General features: G+C 54.1%; 2 protein-coding genes across 9 annotated transcripts in view; both read right to left on the bottom strand.

Moving 5' to 3' along the window:
• TBC1D14 (TBC1 domain family member 14) overlaps positions 1–9,457 on the bottom strand; it is a 105,512-nt gene extending 96,055 nt beyond the window's left edge. For 5 of the 7 annotated variants that reach the window (XM_077874995.1, XM_077874997.1, XM_077875006.1 and 2 more), the window contains exon 1: positions 8,619–8,752. The gene's annotated coding sequence lies outside the window, so the exon portion shown is untranslated. Of the gene's footprint in view, positions 1–8,618; positions 8,768–9,303 lie in introns of those variants that run through there. The other 2 variants (XM_077875003.1, XM_077875007.1) reach the window with 2 other exon arrangements.
• Positions 9,458–18,360: 8,903 nt separating this feature from the next.
• The window catches only part of KIAA0232 (KIAA0232 ortholog), a 93,530-nt gene continuing 89,291 nt past the window's right edge, over positions 18,361–22,599 (bottom strand). Inside the window, exon 9 of one of the 2 annotated variants that reach the window (XM_077874984.1) lies at positions 18,361–18,735. In XM_077874984.1, coding sequence (XP_077731110.1) covers positions 18,677–18,735 — 59 coding nt within the window. In that variant the 3' untranslated portion in view covers positions 18,361–18,676. The remainder of the gene's footprint in view (positions 18,736–22,599) is intronic. The other variant, XM_077874988.1, reaches the window with a different exon arrangement.

Genomic DNA, 22,599 nt, shown 5'->3' with positions numbered 1-22,599 from the left:
AAGAGATGGTGGGTGAAGGTTTTGAAGCACAGTGGGAACAATGAAAGCCACTCCCTTTTGGGTGTCCCTGAGCCTTCCTGCTCCCCTTCAGGAAGCCTGGCCCTTCTATACGTCAACACAGCAAAAGCAAATTAATTAAAAGCAGAACAGGGGAGGGAAAAACCAAAGAAACGAACCAGACAGTGCAACAGTAGAGCAGAAATAAAAATATGAATAAATCAAAATGTAGAATTCAGAAATAGAACTATATATAAAAACGTGAAATATGACCCAGAGAGTAAGGAAGGATTATTTAATCATGATGATGTACTAACTGATTATCAATTTTTCTTAGAAGGCAGAACCACATTGTACATCAAAATGAAACACAAAATTAGTATTTTTTTAAATTATGATTTAATACAAAAACTAAATTATAAATGTATTCCATCAAATACTTTTCTAACCTACTGAGCAAAAACTTCCCCGAAAGAGTCTGGCCATCACCTCAGCACCCATGAACACGTTTTCAGTGTCACAGTTCACACTGTGCTCAATTTCCTGGGCTGGAGCCCCTATCCTGAGTCCTTAGCCATAAGCTCCCCCAGGCAAAGCTATGGCCAACTATTTCCAAGACCCTGCCCTAGGAAGTCCCTGAACTCAACCATACTGTGCAAAAACAGGATTCACAACAGGAAGAAACAGGGAGATTCAACTGTACACACACTTGAAAGTTCTACATTTTTTTTAATTGAAAGGAAAATACAGTAAGAAACATTTCTAGCACATAGTGAAGAGCTAATCTTTTGCAATATCAAGAGTTATTGGAATTCTCAAAACACTCTAAAAAGGGGGAGGCGGGGCCACCTGGGTGGTTCAGTCAAATAAGCATCTGTCTTCGGCTCAGGTCATGATCCCAGGGTCCTGGGATGGAGCCCCACATCGGGCTCCTTGCTCAACACAGCCTGCTTTTCCCTCTCCCGCTCCCCCTGCTTGTGCTCTGTCAAATGGATAAATAAAATCTTAAAAAAAAAATTATCAAAATACCATCAATAGGCTGACAGGTCAAACTGGCAAAAAGCCAGAAACACAAAAGGAAATCCTCACAGCAAACAGAGCTGAAAGCCAAGTGACCTGCCCAGCTGACATTCTGGCTCTGCCACTTACCATGGGGAGAAGTCTAACCTTCCTGAGCCTCAACTTCCCTCCTGGCCAGCAGTCAAGTGGGCAACACCACAAAACTCACAGCTGGTCTGAGGATACATGAAATGAGAAGGCTTGGCACACCCCACATCGGACCATAGTATGTGCCCAATAAATGTGAATTTCCTTTACTTCAGCCACACAAAGAGCTGATGCACCTGCAAACAATGCATTTAAACTGAAGTTCTTTAAAAAAATAAATAAATAAAAGTAAATAAAAAAATAATAAACTGAAGTTCCAATACTAGAAGACACAGGAACACAAAACATGAGTGTTGAGGGAACCCAAGGACCCTTTCTCAGCATCGTCACAATGAGAGCACAAGGACGGTGAAGCAGGTCTGACAAAGTCCAACGCCACCGGGTGGTGAAAGCCACTGGGCGGTGGCCTCTTCTCCATTCCTCTCTCCTCTGTGCTGGGGGCCGGGACAACAGGACAAGGGCCTCTTCTAGGGAGAAAATGAATGACCTCTGAGGTCTCTGCTCATTTTAAGTCAACGGAAGTTCCTTAAGCCTCACAAACAAGGTGTGAGCCTTCAGGGGAAAAAAAACTAAAAGCAAAAACATACTTCTGCTTGCAACATACTCTCAAAGCAAAGCCTGCAAGGCCCATAGCCACCTGTCCTCAAACCCTTCCATCTGGGGCCACCAGTCCTATGAAAGCAGAACCCACACTCCCGAGCACCTGCCCTCGACAGTGCCCGGAGGGGGAGGCTGAACACACAAAGCACTCGCTTCTCAGAGAGGCAGCAGGGTGGACTCTGGAAACTTGCCAGGAGGCCAGCTGCAGATGGCCTGCTTCCAAGTCACACGTTTTCTAAAGACAGGATCAGCCTAAATTCCCTAAGCTGGCACAGGGCCCTCCCGGACCCAGCCTCGCCAGCCTCAGCAGCCTCATGCTGCCACCCTCACCTCTCTCAAAACCCCACGGCCTGGGTGCTCTCCCCAGGCTGGGACATCAGCGCCCCTGGGTGTCTGGCAGCATGGGCACACCCCGGAGGCCACCTCCTCTGAGAAGCCTTCCCCTACGCTCCCAGGAAGGTGTGGGTCCTCCTCCTCGTGGGCTCCCTTTGGCCACACCCCTAAAATGACTGTGCAGCTGCTCCCCTGTCTCTCTGCTGGTTTCAAAGCTTCGGGCAGGCACCAGGCTAACAGGTTCCAGACACCACTGCCTCCTGGCCAAATGCCTGGCATGGATTAAGGATTTAAAAATCGGTTTGCTGAGTTAATTATTACTAACAACCATGTTCTAAGAGGGCAGGTTTCGGGGACAGTCCGTTCAAGACACATTAGCTGCAGGTGGATTATGCTTCAGGAACAAGGTGAGCAGTGGGGGTAATGAGAAGAAGAAATTCCCTCCCATTAGGTTCCTGGCAGCAAGTCCAGGATGACCAGCCTGTGGCGTGTTGGCCACTGCAGTACTCGGTGGGGAATGGTCCATGCACAACAGTCCAGGAAAGTAAAAGAGACTTCCTCCCTCTACACTTGCCTCCCGAAGCTGAGGCCAACCACCCATAGCAGTGGCCACAGCAGCCCCCACAGGCCCTCCAGTACCTCCAGGCCCAGGCAGCCAGCCACTCAAGGCACACGATCCAAGTGTAAGGATGACCAGCAACCACCTCCCAGACAAGGAAAGACATACAAGACATCAGGTACAGATATGAGGGAAGCTGTTTTCACTACAGGCAGCAAGACAATCTGCATTTTACTTGCCAGTCACAAAACCTCATTCTGCAGCAAATAAAGGGGGTAAGTGCCCCAAGAGACTGGAACACCCCTCACCCCACCAGGGCTAGGACTTCAAGATAAATCACAAAGCCGACAGCAGCTCTGCCAGCGACTCTGAATGAGCCAATGGAAAACAATTCCATCTTGAACAACAGCTTAATTTTCTTCTCTTTAAAAAGCAGTGGGATGAGATCTTGATCAAGTCTTCATAAACAAACAGTTCATGAGGCCGAACCCAAATGATTTAGTTATGTCCCCAGCAGGAAAACCTTCACTCATTGGTGGCTTCAAGGAGCAATAATGCTGCCCATCCATGCAGACAGCCGTGGGCACTCGTCTTCCTGTGGCTGCTTCCTGTCCACAGGCATCTGTTCCCTATAGCCCTCCCTGTGTGGGCTCCCCTCTCAATGCTGCAGAGGGCTGCTTCGTCACACCCCAGTTAGCACCAGGGACACCGAAGCTCTCCCGATCCTCCACGGAGGGTGCACTTGCCTTTGCTGACAAGCGTGCCATCAGCTCCACCCACTGATTTCCATACCCTTAATCTTTATTTTTATAGATTTACTTATTTATTTTAGAGAGAGAGAGACAGAAAGTGCATGCAAATGCAGGGAGAGAATCTCATGCAGACTCCCCACTGAGCCTAGAACCCAATGTGAGGCTTGATTCCACAGGCCTGAGACCATGACCTGAGCCAAAACCAAGAGTTGGATGCTTCAATGACTGAGCCACCCAGGCATCCCCACTAGACCCTTAAACTTAAAAGAAGACAGACACTGGGGATGCCTGGGATGCCTTGGTGGCTCAGCAGTTGAACATCTGCCTTTGGCTCAGGTTGTGATCCCAGGATCCTGGAATCGAGTCTCACATCAGGCTCCCTACAGGGAGCCTGCTTCTCACTGCATGTATGTCTCTGTCTTCTTGTCTCTCATGAATAAATAAATAAATTAATTAATTAATTAATTAAAGATAAAAGAAAAAAGAAGACAGACACTGCTCCTTTCTGTCATCCACGGCCTCAGAACACATCTGTCACAGAGCCAAATTTTCAAGAGGGCAGACCAGGGCTGCAACACCTAACAACATCAGAGCATCAACATAAAATTACAATTTAATGAGTACCAAACACTGTTCTAAGCTCCCGACATGCCATTCTGCTTCATAGACATCACAGCCCTATGTGCTAGGTATTATCCCCATTGCACAGAGAAGGAATCTGAGGCCCATGGCTTACCCAAGGGCTCCACTTTTACCTGACCCCAAGGCCCCTCAGTCAGCTCTGCTCCTTTGTAGCCCCAACGCAGACATCCAGAACCTCCCTAAATCCTCCTTCCTCCTGTGAAAAAGCAGACTGTCTTCGGCCATTTCCAGATGGGACCAAACCCAGGCTGAGCCAGATGCAGTGACCTGCCCAAAATGTACGGGCAAGGCCCCACCTGTTCTCTCTCCAACACCCATGTCACTCTGCATAAGGGCCCTTGGGGTCCCTCATGCTTCCTGGGGAGAATTCTGGTGGCCTCCCAGGCCTTGACCTTGACCCGTGAGGACAGAACCAGTCAGAAAAAACAAGCTATATGAGGTTCTACCACCAAGGAACACACCCTGATCTATGTGGCACCTCCCAAGTGAATTAGCCTGCTCCACACAGGGCCCCCACAAGCACCAACCACTCTGAGTCTCTTTCTCTGTTTAATGTGGTGGCTTAGACAAAAAGGACCCTGAAAAGAAAGGCATAGGATGTTCTGGAACTCAGGTACCTCGGCATTAGCAATTAATGTGGGCAGCTGCCTCTGCTCACCGAGTGTGCATTATATGTTGGGCATGGTGTTCAAAGTTCACACGCATCATCTTTGTAATCTTCACAACCCCCAGAGCTCAAGGTACCGTCATTACCACCTCACAGACAAGGAAACGAGGCCCAAAAGGTGTGTGCAATGAAGCAGCTGCGCTAGGGCCAACCTGGAGAGGACTCAGAAGTCCTTGCTCTTCCCACTGCGGCATGAGCAAGAAGCTTAGAAGAATGGGTCAATTTGCATTATGCAGAATGGAAAGGCCAACCATAAAGGTAATTTGATTTTTTTTTAAGATTTTATTTATTCATGAGAGAGAGAGAGAGAGAGAGAGGCAGAGACATAGGCAGAGGGAGAAGCAGGCTCCATTCAGGAAGCCCGATGCAGGACTCGATTCCGGGACTCCAGGATCACTCCCCAGGCCAAAGGCAGGTGCCAAACCGCTGAGCCACCCAGGGATCCCCGCTCCTTCACAATCTTAAGGAGGAAATGTGACCTTCACACCCATGAGCGGTTATGTTTAAAAAAAAAAAAAAAAAAAAAAAAAAAAAAGGCACAGCTGGGACATTTTAAATTAAGGACTTTCAATGCCCCAGGGGTGGGAAGGAAAGAGAGGGCACAAACCCATAATGTTTCAGCTGCATATAGTGACCTACCAAAGTGATTCATCATAAGTATCTAAAAAGTAACTGACAGGCAACTGACAGATGAAGAAGGTACTCAGACCATGTAACAAAACCAGCACAACTTATAGTCTTAATTATTAATAAGAGAAAACCATTTGTCAAACATTCACCATGCACCAAACCTGCTACGTGCTATCACAAGCTCTACTCATCACAAGCTCACTGAAGAAACTGAGGCCAAGTAAGTCACCTAAGGTCACACAGCAAGGAACTGAGTTCACACCATCAAAGCCCGCATCAGCTTGCTGGAATGCTTAAGAATAGAGTCTAACTTGTGATCAATCATCAATAAGCTAAATGATCATCAATAAGCTAAATGTCTAACAATTTTTACACTTCTCTGTAAGTTAGAGTTCAGGGAAAAGGTTTTTAAAAATGAGATACACAAGGGGGGAAAAATAATGCAGGTTCTGGAGGTAGACTGGGTTCAAATCCTAGTTCCTCCACTTACAAGTTGTGTGACCTTGGACTAGTTTAACTCATATGCCCAAATATCCCTGGAGTAAAATGGAGACCCTATCTCCTCAGGCAAATAAAGTCTTTAGAATCATGCCTGGCATGAGTTAAGCCTCGGAAGATGTTGGCTGGTGTTACTTCTTCCTGGGCCCTAGATAGGGCCAGCCAGCTCAGGCCCACTATTTTAGCAACTCATTTGCATAAACAAAGCCAGACTCAGCCACTTCGTGTCTGCCAGCCTCACTGTATGGTTTCTTCCTGTCACTAACATCTCTCCTCACACAGGCTCTGTGGCACTAAGCTCGGGGCCTCAATTTCCCATCCGTAAAATGAGGTGATTAGCCCAGCTGATCTACCTGAGGTTCTGGCAGCTTGGCAGTCTAGAAATTCTTAGCAATTCAGGTCCTAGAGATTTCATAACCACCCTAAAACAAACATTAACAGATAACATGCACTCCATTTGCCTAAAATCTTCTTTTACATATTATGTATAAATGCTTTTTTTTTTTTTAATGCCTATTTTGATGGCAAATCTTCTGCAAGGTCCCAAGCGCCATGAGCACCCACAATATACTGGGCAGGCATCTCCTGTGTTAAGGCTGAGGACATGATGGTCAGAAGCTTTGACCGACAGGGCAGACAGATTCCAAAACCAGCCACTCTGATAGGCAGGTCCTCTCTGTCCGAGAGGACTTCAGCAGAGCACTGGTGAGAGGATGTGTAGGCATGAAAGAACTTCGCCCACTGGACAGAGGGGAGTAGGGCAGCTGGTGGGAGGGATTGATGGAGGGATGGAGAGGAATGGCTGGATCCAGAGGCCAGGCAAGGCAGTGCCAATGCTGGTGTGAGAGGATGGGCTGGGGGCGCATTATGGAAACTGTTTCACAAGCAGGAAGCCAGCCCAGCTCAGCATGAAGCAAAGCGCTGGGCAGGAACCTGCTGGGACCATGGAGGGCAGTAAGGTGAGCTGAACCTCACCCAGTGACCTGGTGCAGTCTGAATCTCACCCATGCCTCTCGCCAGTCGGGTAACCCTGGACCAGTCACTTTACCTCCTTTAATGTTTCCCAATGTTTCATTCACTCAGTAACGCTAATGAGACAAGTTCTCATTAGGGCTAGGCATCAGGTGGAGCCCACAGTCTACAGGGATCAAATATATACAACAAAGACAGCCTGGGGGGGCGGGCGGGTGAGGGGCAAACCAGGCACAGCAGGAGGTTAAGAAGTGGGAAGAAGTCATACCCAAACCTGAGGCAGGGGCTGGTACTGGCCACATAAACTGGGCAAGAGGCAGTGTTCCAGGACTGCTGTAGGACTAGCCAAGTCCAGGCAAAGCACCTAGTGGTGTGCAGATGCAACCCACCTGTAGAGGGAGGGGGTCTGGGTGGCTCAGCTGTTTGAGCACCTGACTCTTAGTTTTGGCTCAGGTCAGAATCTCCCGGTCCTTATATTAAGCCCCATGAGGCTCCACGCTCAGTAGGGAACCTGCTTGAGATTCTCTTTCCCTCCACCCCTTCCCCTGCTCATGTTCTGGTGCTCTCTCTCCCTCTCAAATAAATAAATTTTTTTAAAAAATAAAAAATAAAGGAAGTCAAGACAACAGCAAGGTGCTAATATCCTTCTTGCTGACAGGGTCCTAAAGATGCAACCCTCCTCAACTAGCCTCAGTACATAAAATACGTCATGCCCAGGAGCCTCCTGCCATAGAACTTTCCAAAGCAAAGCTTTCAATTCCATTACCGAGAAATGGTGCTGTACAATTTCAAGGCAAAAAAAGTGGGGTATTTTTGGCCGGGTAGGACTCCAGCCCCTAAATGCCCACTGCCCCAGCGGGGTCCGGAGCCCGCGGGGCCAGGCCTCCTGCTTCCTGAGGCTTCCACATCATGGCCTCACCCCCGCAGCTTCCTCCTGGCAGCTCGGGGCCCAGGGAGGGCGGCCTGTGGCGCACCCCCGACACACCAGCTCCCGACACACCCGCTCAGCGCCCCGTTCCCCGCCCTGCGGGAAGGATCCCCAGGCCCCGTCTCTCCAGCCTCTCCTGCACAGAGAGGATCTGCGGCCCGGGCGAGGGGGTCTCTGAGGCCAGCGGAGTCCCTGGCCCGGGGACAGGGAGTCTGAGAACCTGGGGGTTCTGTGGTCTGGCAGCGGTTCCAAGAACCGAGGTCGGGCGCTCCGAGGGGGAGGGGAGTCGAGGGCCCCAGACGCCGGCTGCCCCCAAGCGCAGGGGTCCCTGGTCTGGAGGGTTCCCGAGGTGGGAGGGGCCGGGGGTCGGGGCCCCCCGGGATGCTGGGCAGGATCGCGGGGTGGAGAGGATCCCGGGGGTAGGGGTCCCAAAGTGGAGGGGTCTCCCGGGAGGGGGGGCTCTAGGCCCCCAAGGATGGGGTCAGAGACCTCGAGGGTAGAGGGGCCGGCGGGGCGGCGGCGCGCGCCGGGCCAGCCCCTCTCCCGCCGGGAGCCCGGTGCATCGCAGCACAAAACTTTCCGTCAAGTTCCGGAAAAGGAGCGTGTCAGCGCGCGCGCCTCTCCGAGGGCCGGCAAGCCACGCGCCCCGGGGCCCCGCGAGGTCACCGGGCCCCACGCGCTCCCCCGGTGCGGGGCGGGGAAGCGGCGGTCGCGCGGCGAAGGGTCGCCCAGCCGGGCCCCGAGCCCGCGCGCCCCGGCCCGGCCCGGCCCGGCCCGGCCCGCCTCCCGCTCCCACTCCCGCCGACGCAGCAGCAGGTGGCACCGGCCCCCCTGCTTCCCTCCCTCCCGGCCCCCGCCAGACGCCCCCAGTACCGGAGTCAGCGCGGCTCCGACGCCATCCCCGGGGCCGGCGGGCGCGCAGCCCAGACCCCGGGACCCGCAACTTGCGCGACGAGGACGCGGGGCGCGCCGCAGGCGGTGGGCCGGGCGGGCAGGTGCGCGCGAGCCGCCCGCGGCCAACAGCGGCGCGCGCCCTCGCTCCGCCCCGCGCCCTCGCCCCGCCCCGCCCCGCGCCCTCGCCCCGCCCCGCGCCCTCGCTCCGCCCCGCGCCCTCGGCTCGCCCCGCGCCCTCGCCCCGCCCCGCGCCCTCGCCCCGCGCCCCGCGCCCCGCCCCGCGCCCCGCGCCCTCGCCCCGCCCCGCCCCGCGCCCTCGCCCCGCGCCCCGCGCCCCGCCCCTCGCCCTCGGCTCGCCCCGCCCCCTGCCGGCGGCCGCCGCTCTTCCGCCCGGCCGCCGCCCCGCCCCCGCCCCGCCCCCTGCCGGCGGCCGCCGCTCTTCCGCCCGGCCGCCGCCCCCCGCCGCGCCGCCGCCACCGCTGCTCGCGCTCGACGTTCTCCCTGCTGCCTGCCACTCCTCAGCCGCTCGCCCGCCGCCCGCGGGGTCCGGAGCGCCGTCGCCGCCCCTCTCCTCTCCCGAGGGCCCAGTGGAGCCGCGAGGGGAGGCCGGAGGGCAACTCCGGGTCCGCCCGGCCCCGGGGACACCCGCCAGGGGCCTCCGTACCTGGTCGGCTCCACCCGCGGCCATCTTGGAAGTGGGAAGCGGCCGGGAGGGGGAAGGGGCGCGAGCGGGCAGGGACCAGGCCTGGGGAGCCGAGCGGCGGAGCGCATCGATGGGCGCCCCTGGCCCCGGGCAGCTGTGCGGAGCGGCCGGCCGGCCCGGGACGTGCCGCCCGGGGGACGTGGCTTCGGCGGCCGCCCGGCCCGGCCTTAGTCTCTCGGCCTGTGAAGCGGGCCTTTCCGCCGGTTCTCCCGGGAGCAGCTGTTGTATGGTGCCTCGCGCCGGAGTTCCCACACCTGGATGCACTTTGGTGCTGCCGAAGGATTTGGGGAATCCGACTCCGGTGCGCGTTAAATCACGGCTTCCGGAGACAGTGGGGTGCAGTGTGGGGACCCCTGGCCTCACGCTTCTGTGCGCTCTCTGGGGTCAGTAGTGCAGAAGCAGAGGCCGGGTCTGTGATAAAGCCGTGCAGCGTGGGCGATGAGGTCACGCCCCGGGCCCCAGGGCGGGACCGGAGCCGAGGGTCGGAAGCCAGCCGCCCTCCCCGACCGCCTCCCAGCGCCGCGCGGAGCCCCCGAGGGTCTAGGCTGCCGGCGCCAGGGCGGGTTTATCGTCTGGGCCTGGCACCTGGTCGGCACTTATTGTTGCGTTCTCTTCCGGGGCCGGCAAGAGCAGAGGACGAGCCTCAGTGGCTGGGACCCCGGAGCCTGAGGGCTGTCACTGGCAGAGAGCTGGATCAGCTGGATCTGAAGGAGGATTTGAACTGGGAGAGCGGTCAGGGGCCGGAGGATGGCCTCTTCTTTGCAGAAGGCATCTAGAAGCATGTGCTGGAAGATGCATTTGTTCCAGCCATGGCCATAAACCTTGTTTCTCCTGCCTGCGAGCTAGTCCTAGGGGTAAAAACTCTTAGAGCCTACTATTGGTTATGATGGCAGGAGGGGTGAGAAATTGTTAAATGGCAGTCTCTTAAGAGAATATATTAACACCCTTTACGGTGCCTGGTGCGTAACAGAAGCTTTACAAATGCTGACTTTCCTGGGTGGTTTTCAGGAAAAATGTTGGGTCTCCTTCAAACCCCAACACCATTTCCATTTATTTTTAGAAAACACTAACAAGAAAGTACAGACTTGCTTCAGGCCTGACTTAATTAGCAGTGTAATAAATAGGATTAATAACTCTGCGTTTACAGTGTTCCTTGCACCTCCCCCAAATCCCTTCTTGCCCTCATTCTGAGTCCTAGGGTTTTAAAGCCCCACAATGACTGGGAACCATTGTTCTGAATCCAGAACCAAAAAAAAAAAAAAAATTATGGCCCACAGATTTACATTTGGCGCCCTCTGTCTGCCTCTTCCTCACCCTCTCCCCATCCTGCCGCCCGCGCCCTGCTCCCTGCCCCAGCACAGAGTCCCTCCCTGGGGTCCATCAGACACTTACACCCTCAGTGTGCCAAACAATTAAAAATACAAGGAACGAGATAAGCTGTGTGGGCATCTGCACTTGTGTCACCTGTGAGACCCTCGGCGCCTCCCAGCACCCATCTGTGACACAGAGACAACTGTGGCAGGGTGGTCAGTGCCGTGTCCCCCTCTGCTGCCTCACTGCTGACTGCCTTCGCAAAGTCGTGCAGACTGAACCCCGAGATCCACAGAAGGATTCTCAGCAGCATTGCTCCTTTGAGGGCTGCCAAGCTGTTGCTTGATGTAGACAAGCACCGGCTGTCAGGGTCCTCTGCTCAGTGCCAGGCCCAGCACTGACTGACCGGTCCTTGGCTGTGTCCAGAAGCCTTTCACCATCTACAAGGCTTACGGCACCTTCGCCACCCAAGATGTGTGAGGATTAGAGACAAAGTAAGTGGCAGTGACAGGTAAATGTAAAAAATTGCCTGGCTTTGTAAGTTTGTGGCACGTTTGGGGAGCTCTTGGCACCTCCCCTGTCATACAATGTGCACAAAGTGTGTTGTCAACCGGCCAAGGTGAGGGGGCACATGAGCCTCCCAGACAGCCCACGGAGGGACTCACATCTGACTTCTGAGCCTCCCTGGGCTCAAAAGCAGGAGCAGGTGCCTGATATCCATGGAAACCACCCTCCGCTGGGCCTTGGCCACACAGGAGTGATTGACAGCCCAGAGTTCCTGCCCTCACAGGTCCCCAGTCCCGAGGGGCAGATGGACATGTCACTTCACAAATTCAGCCACATCTTGCAAGGAAAACAATGAACTGACCAGATGCAGACCCCAGAAGGGTCACAAGCACAGTGTCAGGACCCCTACAGGTCCCCAAGCCCATCCTTCAGAGGCGAAAATTGGGGCCCAAAGTGTAGGTGGGGTAGGAGGTGGGCACAGGATGAGGTCGGAGGCCTCTTGTCCTGTAAAACCCCTTTGCATCTCTTTCAGGAGATACAGGGATCAAGTCTCCCAAACACACGTTTTGCTCCTGACTTCCCCAGCCCCCTGAATGTGAGCTCCATAAATATTTGTTGAATGGATGCATAAATGCTGCTCACAGCTGCACCTGTACCTGTAGCCATCCCAGGTGCCCTGTGCTGTCCTGGCTGTTGCATGCCATTACCACAGTCGAGCCCCATAACCTGCCAGGCTGGCACAGTGATTCGCATTTTGCAGGTAAGGAGACAAGCGCTGCGCAGGGAGGCTGTTCAGTCCACGGTTCGCTGCTTGTTCTCCGCTGTCCAGAAGGCCTTGCCCGCTCACCCTCCTCCCTCCCTGCCTCCCTGTCGTCAGCCTCTGTTCAGAGCCACCAGGGCCAGACCATCCCCACAGGTCAAAGGCAGATCGCACAGCCTCCATTTATTCCAAAAACGAGTTTCTCCTCAGCCCAAGCGTTTTCAGAAATCCACCAGAAAGCTTATCCTTTCTGCCTTTACTCCTTGGAGTGTTAACTCCTTCACCGCAGAAGTGGGGCATTCACTTCTTGGAAAACAATGCCTGGAATTTGCAGTTCTTTTGATGCTTGTGGAAACTGAGCCATATAATAAGAAATTTAAAATAAATAGAAACAGAGGCAGAGGGCAGCCCGGGTGGCTCGGTGGTTTAGCACCACCTTCAGCCCAGGGTCTGATCCTGGAGACCCGGGATCGAGTCCCACATCAGGCTCCCTGCATGGAGCCTGCTTCTCCCTCTGCCTGTGTCTCTGCCTCTCTCTCTCTCTCTCTCTCTCCTCTCTCTCTTTCTCTCTCTCTCTCACTGTGTCTGTCATGAATAAATAAATAAAATATCAAAAAAAAAAAAAGGCAGGGAATGCCCAGGAGCACTGGAGGTCAGCCTTCCCACACCCTCAGGCCCAGAGAAGACAGCCAGGGACACAAAGATGGAAAGGTGTCAGAATGGACCAGGGAAGCCACCAACAAGCCCCTGCACTTGGGGGCAAGAAGCAGCACTCAGATCCCCACCACCAGAGCCATCAACTGGTATTTGGCAGTTTTAACAGGTGCACTCACAAGCTTCCTACCTGCAGTCAATTAAACTCCGTAAATGCAGGGAGGCAGAACTTTTAGTAGCAACACTTTCATGAACAAGAGAAGGCATGGCTCCAGCCAAGGAGGAAGCGAAAGAAAACAAGTGTAACACACAGAATGTCTCCGGTCTATTGGTACACTTGAAAGGAGCTATTCTTACCCCAAAATTCAGGCAAAAACTATTCTAAGAAAGATGTTCACTGGTGTAATTTGCAATAGTGAAATGGACATAACATGAATGCCTGATCATGAGGGAAGATTAAATGGAGAGACTTATATGCAGCCATTAAGAAATGTTTAAAGAATTTATTACAGCACAGGAGAAATGCTTAAGTTATAAGGGTAATACTGAATTTTAAATAAAGTATAATGAAAGAATATGGAATATGTATCATCTACAGGCATGAAGAGAAAGAAACACTGATAAGAATATTGGAACACACCTGATTGTCTTCTGTCCCTATATATTTAGAGACTTTTAGATTTCCCCACAAGTATATGCTCTGTTTATAATGACAACATGCTGGGATGTTTAGGTGGCTCAGTGGTTGAGCATCTGCCTTTGGCTCAGGGCATGATCCCAGGGTCCTGGGATCGAGTCCCATGTCAGGTTCCCTGCAGGGGGCCTACTTCTCCCTCTGCCTTCTCTGTGTCTCTCATGAATAAATAAATAAAATCTATCTATCTATCTATCTATCTATCTATCTATCTATCTATCTATCTAATGATGATGTACTAAGATGCTCACTGCTGGATAACCAGCAGACTTTGAGAAGCACAGTAAACCATCAGATGAGGGCTCTGTGTCCAGGGCCCTTCTTCTCAAAGCCTCAAGATAAGCAAAGCAAGACCTGTTCAGCGCTCATGCTGCAAGAGGTTAGGGAGACCATGCACAGCCAGACAGCCCAACACAGCAACGTGACTGTGGTCTGTGTGACCCACCCTCTGTGACAGCGTCTCTAGCCACCCTAGTGACCCCTATGATGCCGAACTGTTGCCCCGTTTTACTGGGAACAGTGAACCCAGGTGGACCTGGCCCCAAATCAAAGGTCACTCATTCCCAGAGCATCTCATGGAAATTATGGGAAAAAGTGAGCTTATAATGAAACCAAGAGACCCTGCAAATTAGGGAATGCATGGCCTTGCTGGGGCGAGGGGGGAGACCCAGGAGACCCCCTGTGGGCTCCTGGTTAGTGAATCTTTCCAGGTGTCCAGGGCCAGACGTCTTGAAGTTTCTAGGTATGAAGGGAACAGTGGCCAGGGTGAGTCTCCACACTCCTGCACAGCACAGTGGGATTTTCCAAGTAGTCTTGTGTTTTTGCTTTGTTTAAAGATTTTATTTATTTATTTATTTTAAATTTTTATTTATTTATGATAGTCACACACACAGAGAGAGAGAGAGAGAGAGAGAGAGAGGCAGAGACATAGGCAGAGGGAGAAGCAGGCTCCATGCACCAGGAGCCCGACGTGGGATTCGATCCCGGGTCTCCAGGATCGCGCCCTGGGCCAAAAGCAGGTGCCAAACCGCTGCGCCACCCAAGGATCCCAAGATTTTATTTATTTATTCATAAGAGACACAGAGAGAGAGAGAGGCAGAGACACAGGAAGAGGAAGAAGCAGACTCCCTGCAGAGATCCCAATGTGGGACTCAATCCCAGGACCCCGGAGATCACGCCTTGACCAGAGGCAGATGCTCAACCACTGAGCCAAATAGCCTTGTTTTTTTAAAGACATCACCCAGTTGCCTGCTGCTGTCACCATCAGAAAGCACAGCCCGGTTTGGAAGCTGCGGGGTCAGGTCCCATGTGGATGCTGCAAGAGGAGAGTGCAGGAGCAGCTCCTCCTCACACACTATGATCCTCCGAGGGGCACCCCTCCTGGCCACACATGTGCCTCTGTCATTGGGCCTGAGGGCTCTCCGGGTTCACACAACTACCTGGGGTTGTCCTCACAAATGAGCCTTTGCACCTGCTCTGCCCTGTACCCAGAACCCCCCCGACTCCCTTCTTGCTCCAATTCCTGGTCATCCAGTGAGTGGCTCCTGACATTACCCCAGGTACTGCCCACACCATCCCACCCCGCTTACACCTGTGCTCATCTCCAGGCCACCCTCTCAGATACACTCTTGCCTTGTAGGGTCTCTGTACAGTCCCCCAGGTCCCACAGCCAGGAGGGCAAACAGCAAAGCCATACTGAGCCCGGCACCAGGAATATGTCCACTCCCTTCATCCTGGCACCTGCCTTTGTCACAGAGAGGAAACTGAGGCTCAGGCCGGGGGACCTTCGAGCCCAAGGCCCCACAGCAGCTAAGTACACAGGCAGGATTTGAACCTAGGCCCTCTAGCTCCAGAGCACTGCTCTGGGCCACCATATTATCGAGTGAACTCACCTCCTGCCCCTGGGTCGGGGGGCACACCCACACAACACTCACCCCTCTCTGAGCCTTGGTTTGTTCACCTGTAAAACGGAGATGACCCTGGGTTGCTACATCCTTGGGCTCCTGGGAGGACTTGGGCAGATGGGGCCCCTGGAGAGAGGAGGGCTGGAGGGGGATCAGGGAGGTGTATAGGAGGGAACACAGGCAGCAGCACTCAGATGAGGTGAGTGAGTGCTTCCAGGGCACATGGACTCAAGTCTGTATTCTGAGGGACACAGAGTCCACCCAGCCTGCCTCAGCTCCCCACCAGGGCTCCAAGCAGATGTCTGAACTGAACATAAGCTTCTTCTATGTTCTTCTACATAGAAGAAGCCCAAGAGGGCCCCTCTAGTGCCCCTGGGGCTTAGGCAGGGAGACCAGTAGGGTGAGGAAAGAGGCCCAGGCTCAGAGCCAGGAGACTGGGGGCCCCATCCCAGGTGTGCGGCTCCCTACACCTGAGTGACGATGGGGGCGGTGCATATAGCACGCCTGCTGGGAGGCCCCTCTGTTTCCACCACATCAACCTGGCCCTGGCGGGAAGCTCAGCAAGGCTTTGGGCAACCCGTGTAGGGTCTGGATGCCCATTTTATGCTTGGCCCACCCGAAGCAGTGGGACCTTTGTTTGAGAGCGCTGCGGGAGCACCCTCCCCACTGCAGACTCCACCGGGTGGGGCGGGGCGGCGGTGCTCCCTGTCCCTCAGGATCTGCGTCTAGGAGGAGCGCAGTGGCTCCTAGAGGAGGGCCGGACTGGGGGGCCTCACCTGAAGGCGGGCTCACCTTAGGGCAGGGGTGGGGGGGAGGAGGCCACATTGGTCCCTTCTGACCCCCCCTTGGGCTCCACTGCTGAGCGAAAACCCCACTTTTCCTGCTTCTGACAGACTTGTTTTCATCTTTCGAGCAATTTTAATGATGGAAAAAGTCCAATCTGTACAAAGCAGGGTGCAGGTTACAGTGAAGCCCCTAGGCCCACGGCCCCCGCCTCATGCTGCTGTGTCCGGTTTCCCCTGAGCCCTTTCCAGTATAGCTCAGATCACAGCTAGTTCGTGCACATCTCCAGCGCCTGAGCTTTTTCCTGTCACGTTTATGTGTCTCGATTACCAGCAGACAAAGGTTGAAGCCAGTGAAGAGGTAAAGAGCACTTTGGGGACCATGATGGTCTCATCGGTGTCACCCCCATCACAGACACGGTCAGTCCTTCCTGAAGTGTAGGTACAATACTGCCTGCATACCTGACCAATTTAACAAGAATTCCTCAGTATTTCTAATGATCTTTAAAAAGGTCTTTTTAAGGCGCGTGGGTGGCTCAGTGGTTGACTGTCTGCCTTTGGATCAGGTCATGATCCCGGGGCCCTGGGATCGAGTCCCACATCAGGCCCCCAACTCTCTGTCTCTCATGAATAAATGAAATATTAAAAAAATTTTTTTTAAATAGGATTTCCTGGGTGACTCAGCAGTTGAGCATCTGCCTTCAGCCCAGGGCGTGATCCTGGAGTCCCAGGATCGAGTACCACATCGGGCTCCCTGCATGGAGTCTGCTTCTCCCTCTGCCTGAGTTTCTGCCTCTTTCTCTCTGTGTCTCTCATGAATAAATAAATAAAATCTTTTAAACAAATAAATAATTTCAAAATTAAAAAATAATAAAAATATCTTTTTATCGTGTTGAAATCAGGATCCAAAGGCCACAAACTGCTCGGAAGAAGATCTCATACACTCTCTTCTAATCTAGATAGATCTTGCCTTCGTTTTTCCTGTGCTGTGTATTTGTGGGTGACACCGGATCGCTTGTCCTGTAGAATTTTCCGCACAATGGACTTGGCTGGTTACAGCCTGCTGGTGGCATTCAATGAGCTCCCTCCACCCTTATTTCCTATAAATTCAGACTTTTATCTCAAGCAGTGGTTCCCAGTCAAGGGCAATTTTGCCCCCCCCGAGGACATTTGGCCGAGTCGTCTGAAGTGGGTCTTGGGAAGCTCTGTGTTGGGGATGGAGGCAGGGCCAGGGGTCCCTCCCAGAGTCCAAGTGTGCACTTCTTACATGTCCCACCCGGAGTGGATGGCTCCCCTCACTTTGAGCCAAGTCACCTTGGACTAGCAGGCCCTGTGCTGTCAGCATCACCAGCTGCTGGTTTACTGCCGTCATTAGGGCTGCAGAGTGGTGAGACCTGTTACTTTTCGTTGTAATGCAGTTATGATTTTTTTTTTGCAGTTATGATTTTAATGCTCCTTCGCACACAGTTCACAAAGGGCTTTCCCATCCAGGATGGAATAGCCAAAGTCGCTGCCATGCTGGAGGCAGACTGATTATCTCTGAGTGATTTTTCTCCAGATGAGGAGACGGGTCAGAGCAGGGGAGTGATTTGCATAAGACCCCATAGGTCAGCAGTAGCACCTGGCTAAGCCAAGGTGTGGTCACCTGGCTAGAGCTCCATTCACATCAGCATGCGGTGCTCATCAAACTGTAGGGAAGGGAGCAAATGCCACGCCAAGCCTCTTTTAAAAGCTATAAAAGTTCTAGAAGACTATTATGCATCAGCTGATTCTAAAATCCCTATCCAACCTCAGCACTGTTCTATGCGCGACACAGATGGTGGCCCTGTTCACATGCCTTTAGGCTCCCTGCTACCTCCAGAGTGAACCTTTCCCAAGAGACCTTCAAAGTCCCTCACAAAGTGACCCCTCCCGACTTCGTGAATCAGGGCCCTCACCCCCACCATACCCACCTGGACACCACTGGTGAGACTCTGACAGACTAACCAGAGATTCTGGGGTGGTTTGACCAGTTGGCTTTGGTGGCCACTGCAGAGGGAATTAACACCTACGCACCACCCATATGTGCAGGCACATTACTCCTTCTCAGCCTGGTGGTAGGTCTTACTTTTCTAGTTTTGCAGAGGGAGGAAACTGAGGCTCCGGAGGGCAAATGGCTTACAGAAGCCCACATGGCAAAAGCCAGAGCTAATGAAGAGCCCGGCAGTCTGGCCCCAGTGCTGGGCTCCACCAGCTGCTCCGCACAGCCACCCTGTCCACAGGCCTGGGGGGGTGGGGGGGTGGAAGCTCCCCACTGTGCACCCCAGCCATTTTCCAGGCCTGGGGAGGCTGTGCCCAGGTAGCGGTGTCCCCAACTCTCCAGGATCTGTAGCCAAGCCGGAAAGCCAGAGGCTGCCATGAAGGAAATCACTTTGTCAGCAGCCCATTTGCAGGGTGATGGGTAGAGATGGAGCCTCGTGTGTCTCTCCCAGATGAAATGTATAATTTGTTCTGCAGGAAGGGCCCCACCCCCCACCAAGTGTATAGAATGGATGGTTGTACCTCCCTCCTCCTCGTGCTGGGCCCAGAGATGTTGCATGACCTTGGCAAGGCTGCCCAGCTGGTCAGGGCCGAGTGACCCCAGGGTCGGGTGGGGTGGAGGGACTGCCTGGCAGGGAAATCTGGGGGGTAAGACAAGGAAGAGCCTTCTGATGGGGAGGGCTGCCTGGACTCACACCTTCCTTCAGAGCCCTCGAGAATGGTCGTGGCTCAGGTGGGCTGGAGAGACCCTCTGAAGTTTATCTAGGAGAGATGAGAGAGGACATTGTGAGGCCTTCCTTCCCAGAGAACTGGGGCCGCAGGAGTTTTACTGATTTAGAAAAATAAAATGTATTACTAGCATCGGGTTTATGGCCTAGCACATAGTAGGATTTTGATACTTATCTGTTGATTGAATGTTTTCAAACTCTATTTGTGACCAAGGTCCAAAGACCTCTTTTCCTAATTAGCAGCTTAATGCCAAGATGAAGACACCCCAACCCCAAAAGACCTCAACTTGCAGCCCCCATTTCCACTGTGAGGACTCACTAAGGTCAAGGCATGGCAAGTCATTAGGCAGCAAGGCTCCACCACTCACCAGCCTCACTCAGATGACAGTGTCACACATGATAGCATTAAGCCTGGGGGAAGCATGTGCGAGTGGGGGACCCAGGCTCAGCATGAGGAAGTCACCCAGAGGTCCAGGTGTCTCGCTTCCTCCACCACTCAGGAAGGGGAAGTGCAGGTAGGGGGTGGGAGTCTGAGCACATTGGAAAGGTGGGGAGAGAGCAGGGGAGGAAGAGCCCAGAGGCACCCAAATACACGAAAGAGGCTCACCCAACACTCTGGCTAGGGCCTCATGCCCTGGGGGAGCTGCCCGGCAGACGTAGTTTTCCAGGGCAGGGCATTGACACAGGTACAGGCAGGTGTGTGGGGCAGGGACCAGTGGCACGAGTGCCATGCAGTGCAGAGTCAAGGACCAGGCCTGCTGCTATTGGGTTTTGTTGGCTGGGGATCCCCAGTGTCTCTGAGCAGCTCCCAGGCCTGTGATCGCTGGGGGGGAGGGAGGCCTGGGAGCTTGGGCACGGCCAGCGGTCTAGCAGGAGAGTCACAGGGCTGGCTGGGCTGTCCGTTATCGCTGGCTTGCAGCTTGCGGTTTGTGGGAGGATGCCGTGGGTATGTGTGACACTTGTGACCGACAGGAATTGGGGCCCCAGGCCTGTAAGAAGAGCTACAGTCAAGCCCAGAGAGGGGTGAGGGGCTTGCTCAAGGCCCTCAGTGACCCCTGGGAACCCTGGGGTTTGGAGTGCTCGGGCTGGGGCCCCTTCAATGCTGCTTCCTCTTCGGCAAAGGGACAATGTACCCTGAAGCCGCCCCAGGCTGGACCAGCGGCCTCTCCCACCAGGCGTTGGGGTGCCCTGTGCTGTCCCCAGGCCAGGCCTGCAGTGGGTCTCGATGAGCCCTCGAGGGGACAGTGGGACAGGTTCCTGTGGAGGCTCTTCGCTCTGCCTGGGGATCTGGAGGAGGAGGGACTGGGGCGATGGAGGAGGGGAAGCCACAGTGGTGGGAAGGTGGGCCCCAGACCCGGGAGTGAGGAGCCAGCAGCAGACTCGGCCCAGGGCCTTGGACGAGACGGGACTGCTGGGCAGGGCCCTGAGGGGGGGGCATATGTCTGCATGCTACAGCTGAGGCAGCAGGGGTGTCAGAGCAGGAGCCCCCAGGGGCCCAGGAGCAGGGGCCCAGGGGACAGAGAAAAGCGTGTGCAGGGGGAGAGGAGGTGGATGGGGAAAGCTAGGCATGCCCACTCCGGAGCTTGTCCTCGGGCCAGGGGAGGAGGAAGCTTTACCTGCCTGTCACCAGCCTCCCTGCTGGAATGCACAGCTGGGGGCACAGGGCTGGGAGACAGAGGAGGACCAGCTCACCTAAGCCTTCCCGTCTGCACACTGAGGGCTGTCGTCCCCATCGGTGACTGCAGGGTGGGTGCGGGGAAGGCAGGGCCCGCTGGGTGGCAGGCCAAGGGCCGGGCCTCGTCCATCTCCTCAAACAGGTCCCCTGGACAGGAAGTGGCAGACCCAGGGTCTGGCTGAACCCCAGTAGGCCATGTGCCTGTCCCTTTACCCCAGACTTGGACACCTGTTGTGTTGAGCCCCGCCCCCACCCTCCCAACACCACCTGGGGCTGCAGCACTCAGGGGCACAGGTCTCAGCAGGGCCTGACCCTGAGGCAAGCAATGCCCCCCCAACCTTCTGTGGGGGAGAAGAGGAAAGAAAGAGGCAGCCTGTGGATGTGATTTGCTTCTGAGAGTTACCCACTGAGGTGTGGCAGCTTCTCCTTTGCACTTCCGGCTTTGCTTCTTTCCTGGCCACACCCCCAGGACACCCCCAGGATGGGACCACGTCCCGCTGACTCTGTGTTCTGGCTGCACCACCGTGCTATCAGCTTTATAGACCCTATGGGAGGTACTGTTGTGATCTCCACTTACACGGACTTGGAACCTCATCTCCACCTTTCAGCAGGTACCTCAGTCTTCCCGCCCATAAAATGGGGCAGGTGCACCTACTTCACAGGGTTGTCCTGAACAAGGCCGAACGCCCGGAAAGATGCCCTCCCCTCCATCCCTATTACTAGCAGACATGCGGTCACCATCCAAGCGGTTACGTGGTGATGTCACTGCCAGTCACTGCTAGTTCAGTAAAGTGGGGCAACCGTCCCTGGCAATCCTCTACCCACATCGGTGACGCAAGGCTAGTGGCGGATTCTCAAGCAGGAGCTCCTTTCCTGGACTCTGTGCTCACAACAGTGCCTTGCCCATGATGCCATCCATCCACTAGCTGCTTTCAAGTTCCTAAGATAGCCATGCAGACACAGGCCCCCCGGGCACTGCTCAGCCACGTACCCCACGTGCCCAGAGTCTGCCAGGGGTGGCATCTGCAGTGACAGGAGCAGCATTAGCCAGAAGAGCAGTGGCTCTACACCTAGAATAAGTATTTCATTTAGGGAGAGGGCTCTAGGGGCACCTGTGGGGGGGGCTCCATCAGCTGAGCGTCTGATTCCTGATTTCAGCTCAGGTCATGAGATCTCAGAGTGTGAGATGGAGCCCCATGTAGGGCTTTGCGCTCAGCAGGGAGGAGACTCTCCCCTCCCCCCACTAAGTAATTTTTTTTTTCCTAAATTAAAAAAAAAAAAAAAAAGAGGGCTTTACACCAGTTGGTTGAAAAGGACTAAGCTGTGATGTCATGATTCCTGGAGACAGAGCCCAATTTCCAGGTGACTACATGCACAGAGCAACAATCTAGCCCAGTACCCCCACCCTGCTCTTGCAGGTGTGGGGCACCGCTGAAGCAAGCAGGCTCACCACAGTCAAAGGGGGCCACAAGACACCCCTCCTATGGACCAGCGAACGCTCCCACGTAGGGGAACACCTTGCTGCACAAATACCCTCCAGTCCTGCCTCAGGTGGTTCCGGGAAGGGACTGCGCCCTGCCACCTCCATCCAATTGGGCGCTGCTGCCATACCCAGAAGCGAAGACTCAGGTTACACCCAGTCAGTGACAACAAGTGACACTGGGTAGCTGGCCAACTAGCTGGCAGACAAGGAGGCTGAATCCTTAAGCCTTGCTCCCTATAAACAATACACGTTTCAAAGGCCAACTCTACAGGGGCACCTGGCTGGCTCAGTTGGAGGAGCATGGGGCTCTTGATCTCGGACTGTGAGTTCAAGCCCCATGTTGGGCGTACAACTTTAAAAAAAAAATCAACTCTAAGTATATGGGTTCTAGAAAAACACAAAGGCGTAGTATCTTCATGCTCTTTTAAGGTGAAGAAAGCATTTAAAAACATGCCCACACATCCCCAAAACCATAAACAATAAAGAAGGCTAAAACATCACTGAAATGCTTCTGTGTAGAATCCACTTGTCCTCCGCTCCGGATGAAAGACAAATGCTAACCTGAAAATAAGTACTCGCCTCAAATAACCAACGCTGAGAATCAGCTTGCACATGATGAGACAAAGGAGGTCCGACTTCCAACAGAGGCCCTGGAGGACCTCCTGGTTCCATGCGATGCTGGAACATCGTGGTGTGCAGAAGGTAACCCACAGGCTGCAGCCTCCTCTTGGGAGCAACTA

This window comes from Canis aureus, chromosome 2 (assembly GCF_053574225.1).
Source record: "Canis aureus isolate CA01 chromosome 2, VMU_Caureus_v.1.0, whole genome shotgun sequence".
NCBI lineage: Eukaryota > Metazoa > Chordata > Mammalia > Carnivora > Canidae > Canis > Canis aureus.
Note: the sequence above shows the minus strand (reverse complement) of the source record. Positions and strands in the feature narration are given on the sequence as shown.